The sequence below is a fragment of the Centroberyx gerrardi genome, chromosome 17 (assembly GCF_048128805.1).
Source record: "Centroberyx gerrardi isolate f3 chromosome 17, fCenGer3.hap1.cur.20231027, whole genome shotgun sequence".
Lineage (NCBI taxonomy): Eukaryota > Metazoa > Chordata > Actinopteri > Beryciformes > Berycidae > Centroberyx > Centroberyx gerrardi.
Genome location: NC_136013.1, coordinates 26,382,751 through 26,390,073, shown reverse-complemented (window position 1 = coordinate 26,390,073; position 7,323 = coordinate 26,382,751). Strand labels below are relative to the sequence as shown.

Genomic DNA, 7,323 nt, shown 5'->3' with positions numbered 1-7,323 from the left:
ATAGGTCAATGGAGAGTTGTGTCGTTCACTGCAGCTCAATAGCAAAATACTCTTTTCAAAAACTTTTCCCTTGAAATCAACACAGAACAAATGAATCAACTCTTGACATTTTTATTTCTCATCTATGATGGTTTTCATGAAGGAATAATTGTAATTTCCATGAATTTGCGAATGACAGTCATAGAGACAAAATAGATAAAGTGTGCAAAATAGGGCAAAAAACATGTAGGCAATTCCTGGTGACATGATTACGATAAACTACAAGTTAGAGTGTGCACAGTCTACTACCTTCCTCATTTTATGCTTGGAACTTTTATGAAGCACTCCTCTCCTAAATACACGTTTCTCCACACTACACTCAATACACAACTTTTGATATTTGTGCAGACCATTTCTGTGATCAGTATTAATCTATATCAATAATGTGGCTGACTGTATATTAACAATTGTATTCTGAATATGAAACTGATCTGGCATGTATCAACACTCTCTCCACTGCTGAGCTTTATTCATTCAGTTCCTAAAACCATTTCTCTGTTTTAATCCAAGCTAGCTCTTTCTCTTTCTCACTTCCTCTCTTATCAAATCATCTTCATCAAACATTTCAGGAATAAAGATACCAGCTTTGTTTCAGAGGGTGAATCATGCATGTGTGGAAATTATTAGAGGGTTGTGAACGGGTTTCCAGGTCAAAAGGTCACAGAATTGATTCATACACACGGAGGAGTATGGGAATGTAAAAATCTGCATAAATTGTGAGATTTTTTCCCCAGTACGGCAGTGATATCTAGCTGTTGTTCTGCTGCGTTCGTGTCATGGAAAGTGGAAGGGTTCCTTGGAATGGCCACATCCAAAACCATATTTATTTATAGATTTAAAACTCACCATAAACAAACTGCAGCAGATATTGCTCGCTTTTCGTCGCAAGGGTTTATTGTATTAGTGCAAATATAATTGATCATTTTTATATTTATTACCTTGGACTGCTGTGGAGTCAATGTCATGTCTGCCCACTGCATCCCTGCATGTCCTACTTTACCATTGAGGCCAATGTGACCATTTTTTCCCCTGGCTGGCATCTCATATTTACAGTAAACCCAATATGACTTGAACGCAGCATTAATCTTGACGACACCATTGACAAACTGACATTCCTCCTTACAGAAATTGAATTTCTGATACCCGAGCCACTTCTACTGGTCATTATGTGCAAATACCTACATACAGGCTGGGATATGACCACCACACACATGCTGGTCAATTCCATTTGTGATAGTTTGTCTTCTCTACCAGCCACTTGCTCTTTTGCTTTGTTGTCTTTTAGCACTTTGGACTCTAAAACACTGGCAGTGGCTGACATTAAACACCGGTTAAACATTGATCTTTCTTGTGTTCTCCTGTTTCTAATTCCTTGTACACGTGATCCAAATGCTCCTTTTTGACACCATTTCATTATAATAAACTAAGATAAGTTAATAAAAATAAGACTGCTGTGGGGAAATTGAGTATAGTCTTATCACCTTATCTATAAAAACTACTGTTCTGGGAAAGTTCACACAGTTAATTATATTTTAAATAAATACTACACATATTTTATATTTGCCAATTGGAACACGACTAGGCACTTTGTTTAGTCAAATCTGTGTATCAGCAGTATTCATATGAGGCTGAATCTAACCACAACATAGACTATAAGGGTTTGCTGAACAATTCTCTTCAACCAGCAGCTTCACCTGCTGCCGCTCTCCGTCCCGCACTTGTGCCGTTTGACGTGCGACAGCCAGCTGAAGCTTTTGCAGCACACGCTGCAGCTGTACGGTTTCTCCCCCGTGTGAACTCGCATGTGCTTGTTCAAATTTCCCTTTTCCTTGAAGCTCTTGCCACAGACGGAGCAGCCAAAGGGCCTCTCCGCCGTGTGGCTCCTCATGTGCGTGCCCACCGCGCCGCTCTGGCTGAACCGCTTGCCGCACACCGAGCAGCTGAACGGCTTGTCCCCCGTGTGGCTCCTCATGTGCGTGCCCAGCGTGCCGCTCTGGCTGAACGTTTTACCACACACCGAGCAGCTGAAGGGCTTCTCCATGGTGTGCCGCCTCATGTGCGTCACCAGCGCGCCGCTCTGGCTGAAGTTCCGGCCGCAGACCGTGCAGCCGAACGGTTTCTCCCCCGTGTGGCGGCGCATGTGCGTCTGCATGTTCCCCTTGTGGTCGAAGCTTTTGCCGCAGACCGAGCAGCTAAAGGGCCTCTCACCTGTGTGGCGTCTCATGTGCACCTGCATGTTTCCCTTCTTATTAAATCCTTTGCCACAAAATGGACAACTAAATCGTTTCTTCTCTGAGTGAATTACCATGTGTCTGTTCATGTGTTCCTCTAAACTAAAACTTTTGCCGCAAACCACGCAACTAAATGGTCTCTCCCCGGAAGATAGCATATGATTTACAAGGATATTATTGTTTTCCACTGACTGAGCTTCACCAGTCTCCTTCCATTCACCATCAATGCCTTCAGTCTCAATGTCAGAACAGTCTGAAGGAAGAAGCTGGCCATCATTAGCTGGTTGTACATCACAAGCTGGATCTGTCATCTGTTCTGTCGAGGTGCTAGCTAGAGGCTCTGCCTGTGAAGACTGGGATTTCTCTTCATCATTCTCACTCTTCACAGGGACAGGAGTGAATGGGAACTTGATGATATCGGCCTCCTCCGACCCTTGAAGCTGTTCTTCCTCCTGACTGGTCCAGAGTTCCTCCTGTTCCTCTTTAATGTGTCGGGGCTCCTGGTCCAGAGTGGGGCTCCACTCCTGCTGCTCAGGGGGATCCTCCACTTGGTGGAAAAAGAGCTGTGGAGGGGCTAACGGGCAGGGCAAAAAATAATACAAGCAGTTAACTTAAGGCTGTTGCTACTTTTAAAGTTGATATGTTAATAATCAACAACTGTGTCGATAACAATACAAATATAAACCAGGTTACCCATTTCACACTATTTTACAAGCTTCTCCCTCTTCAAAAAAATGTGTTTGTCGGGAGGCACAGTGAACCAAGAGGAAATTTCAACCTTAACCATTAAAGTGTCTGTATACTACAACCAAGTCAAACTTGCCTGTAGAAACACAATTCAACACGTCATTGCATACAAATGTGTGTATACTTGCAGCTGCTATGTATTGTTTGTGTTACATTCCACACCAGTGGGAGTGATTTGGCCACTTTGTTTTGCCTGTCAAACAGATAGCCCGAAGAGATACACTGATGATTAAAAGCAATGTTCCCTCAAAGCAAAGCCAGTAGTGTCCAGTCCTGTGCCATGTGAGTCTGCAGGTTTCCATTCCAACCAAACACTACAGCAGCTGGTTTCACTGATCAGCACACCTTCAACCAGAGAGGGAGAAACTAATCAGTGCTACAAGTCAGCTGCTGTAACATATTTGCCTTTATTTGGGCTGGGACTGGCATTGCATCAATTAATCTTTCAGAGAGGATTTGGTTGCTATCTCTATTTTTGCTGCAAGTAGCATTTATCACAGAACACAAACAACAACAATGCATTCGAAAATGCAACAACCATCTGACACTGAGTACTGGAGCTCCCATTCTATAGTGTTTAAGAGTCATTGAGCCACAGATGTGGGTTGAAATGAAAGACAATGAACATCCTTCCAAGTTGTCTGGTGTACATTTTGTAGTTGAATATATGCTTGGCAAGCACAGGGCATTTCAGTGGTGGGTTATTCTGACTGACTTGAGTCCTGGTAGAGCTCTTGTTCTAGCTAGTTGTTCTAGTTCTAGTTTAATCAGGAAATACCTGAGTTTTGTTGTTCTGTACACCTCCATATTTACTCTTTTCCGAAAAGTGAGAGATTGTACGCCTTTATTTTGAAGGCAAAATCGTCGAACTTCCACCTGGCTATTACCATAGAGATATAACACTAGAGAGGACATTACGTCATAGACTGTGGGATAACCGTCCGCCATCTTACCTGGGTACAGTTTACAACAGCTGTCTATGGGAAGCAACCACTGTTGTCCTGATCTGGACCAAACTGCTGCACTAAAAGGACCAAAGAGACCAGAGAAGCTGGCATCAACTTCCACACGTCAGTAGAGTAGAAGATAGAGGCTGTTTTATATGCTACTACATTTCAGCTGTATGTTAGTTGGCTAGCTCTCTGCTGCCATACAAACATGTTGTTTCTGAGAACAATCAGCACACATCATTCAGCATTATGTCCAACCAGTGTTTATATTCTACTGTGGCAGGTCGCCGCCGTAAAGTCGCGACCCGCCATGCTAAAAATACGTTCTATAGTGTTTTCTATAGTATTTGTATAGTACTCAGTAGCGGCACCGCTGCTGAAAATGCTGCGATTTTTTTTTAATTAATTGCAGGCTATTTCTGCCAAGACGCACCTTAATGATGGAAGTGACACATAGTGGCGCGTGGTGGCAGACAGAGAGGACATTCATTTGCATATCTGTGTAGGCTACTGTGGATTTTAAGTTGATTCAAGTGTAGAGATGTTTGTTTTTACTGTAGTAGCCTACTTGTTTACATGATGGCATCTATATAAATTATTTCTTTATGGATTGTAATCTTAATTGTAGGCTAAGATGTCATGCCAATAAAGTGAAAAAAAAGTGAGGGCCTATGTCCATTATTACCTGCTTAAATTGGCTTAAAGCTGTCACACTAACCACTTAATGGCATTACATTTGCCTTTTATTGTATATTTTATCTGGGTGTATTGTTAGGTGTGTTTCAGTGATGTTGATATTTAATTGCTGCCAACATCTGTCTATTGTTACAACAACAGATCATTTGGGGGTTTTACATTAAAAATAAGCAGATTTTCATATATACTCTTAATACAACTACTCAGTACCAAAGAGTACCAAAGAAATCTGAGAATTATAAAGTCTTCTTGAAAATAGGATTCATAGTTTCTGTAAAGTAAATGCACCATTAAAATACTTTCAGAAGATAATCTTTATGATTGAAAACATAATTACTTAACATAGTTTAGCTATTTTTATCTACAGACTACAAAAAATGCTCATGTTTGGTACCATTTTAGACAGTCACAGTTGTCTTGCATACAGTGAGCTAAATAAAAAGTAGTAGTGATGTCTCAATAAAAAAATATTAGCATTATAATGGCAGCATAAGCCACTTTCACCATTGATTCCAATGACAGTCAGCTGAGAAGTGTACCCAGGTAAGATGGCTGCCATATGGTCCCATTCCAGAATAGGAATTCTCTATGACATGTCCCCTCTACTGTTATATCTCTATGGCTGACTATCCTGGCTTGACGTAACGGGAAAGCTAACGGTTAGCCATTCGCTAACGTTAATGAATAGAATCTACCTCACCTGTTCAGCCAGCTAGCGCAAAGGTATGACCTTATGAAATAGTGCAAAAGGGGTGACCTATGACTTTCATAAGACCAATGGAGTAAGTATAACGTAAAAAACCCTGCAAACCTGCTTTGTTTATCTGCACCTCGGGCCTCAGAACATCTTCCAGCAGCCTGCGCTGTCGATCAATCTCCTCTTCGTATTCTTCTATCGTTTCTTCAATTAGCCCAAATATCTCTTCAACAGCAGCAGTTAACCGCTGGTTGACCAACACTCTCAGCATTTGGACTCTGGACATTTTCATACAATGAGTGGAACAGTAGCGACTAGCTAGCTGTGCAAACAATAATTCCCAATTTCATATGACTGCAACAGCTCCACTGACGAGCACAAACCTTCTCAGAGGTGCGTCAAGTTGTCAAGATAATGAAATAAATAGTGGAATATCGGTCTCGTTGGCTTTCAAAATAAAAGCCTAAAATGTTTACATTTTGGAAGAACGGTAGTTACCTTTCTTCCAAAAGGTGTACTTGGGTGTACACCGCATTTTGGGGAAAATAGTACTTTTATTTTCTACAATGGTCTCTTTAAATAATAATACTTCGTATTACCCAAAAAACTATGCAGCGTATGTTCATCAATACGGGTTTTATTTTGAAATGTATGACCGGATGTTAAATGTTTTTGAATTCTGCAGCAATTGACAAAACGGCAACAGAATTTTCAACAGAAGTGCAGGTAGTTTTCACCAATAGGTGATACGCTACTGAGAAATAAGGTTTAACAAGTTTATCATGCCCCATTAAGATTGCATTTGCATTAATAACGTTGTACGTTGGTAGACGTCTATTCACACAGTACACACACAAAAATGGCAATTTAATGTTGGCTGGCTTGTTGGCAAAGGTGGGCTACATACTTGGTAGAACATGAATCGTTATAGGGCCTTATGACAAATCGGCATAATAGATAATCCACCAAGAACCATATCTCAACCTCTCAACCAAATCTCAACCAAAACAATTGTCACAATGCTCGAAGAAGATTGTATGAATAAGTGAACAATTTTTAAAATTGGATTTATTTATTTTTTATTTTAGCATAAAAGGACATCTGAAGACACATGGTACTCCACACAGGAGAGAAAGCTTTTAGTTGCTCAGTTTGTGGTAAACAATTTAGCCAGAGTGGAGCAGTGAGTGAGAAGCCATACAGGTGACAAGCCTTGTAGCTGCTCAGTTTGTAACAGTAGTTTGAGTAGGGGGACGTTGGTTATACACATGCGAGGCCATACTGGGGAGAGGCCCTTTAGTTGCTCGGTCTGTGGTAAAGATTTCATTGAAAAAGGACCTCTGTAGATACACATGAGACTCCACACAAAGGAGAAACCATTTAGTTGCTCAGTCTGTGGTAAAAGTTTTAGTGAAAAAGTAAATTTGACGACACACATGAGAATCCATACAGGAGTGAAACCATACAGTTGCAGTGTTTGTTTGAAAAGATTTAGTCAGCTGTCACATGTGAAAAGTCGTAAGAGTGGTACTGCGAGTGAAGCTGCAGGTGGAGGTAAGCAGAGCTTCTGGTTCATTTGAATTGTTCAGCAGTAATAGTACAATAAACTACACACACATCACGATAGTCCACCATTAAGGAGGAAACCAAACTCCTCCAATCAATGTTGTGGTTGGGGATGCAGCCATATCTGAATATTGTTGATACACATCCTGTTGTAATATAGGGTAATTGAAGAGAGATAAAATTACTATTTCTGTTCTATGGCTCAAATTCAGGTTTAACATGCACAGTTCAGTATGTTCAGTATTACAGAATCTAACATCAACAAAAATGTTAGAAAAGGTTACAGGGACTTTAGCAGGTTTGTAGGACTTCCTTTAGGACTTATCCTTTAAAGGGTAAGTTTGGCAATTTTGGACCTATATATAATTTGTCTGTTACATACCTGTAGTACTTGGAC

The 7,323-nt window shown here is 40.8% G+C and overlaps 1 protein-coding gene across 1 annotated transcript; it reads right to left on the bottom strand.

The window, feature by feature from the left end:
* Positions 1-1,498: 1,498 nt before the first annotated feature.
* On the bottom strand, positions 1,499-5,696 carry LOC139923513 (uncharacterized). Its single transcript, XM_071914289.2, has 2 exons — positions 5,475-5,696; positions 1,499-2,844 (listed from the first exon to the last, which is right to left on the bottom strand). Exons 1-2 carry the CDS (start codon positions 5,650-5,652, stop codon positions 1,730-1,732), a joined length of 1,293 nt encoding a protein of 430 aa, XP_071770390.2. The 5' UTR covers positions 5,653-5,696; the 3' UTR covers positions 1,499-1,729.
* Between the last annotated feature and the right edge of the window lie 1,627 nt (positions 5,697-7,323).

What these genes read in the sequence shown, in the direction of transcription:
- LOC139923513 (XM_071914289.2), bottom strand. Translation starts at nt 5,652, where the DNA reads ATGAAAATGTCCAGAGTCCAAATGCTGAGAGTGTTGGTCAACCAGCGG. An exon ending in GGTGCAGATAAACAAAGCAG is followed by an intron (nt 2,845 to 5,474) that starts GTTTGCAGGGTT and finishes CCTGCCCGTTAG; the next exon opens with CCCCTCCACAGCTCTTTTTC.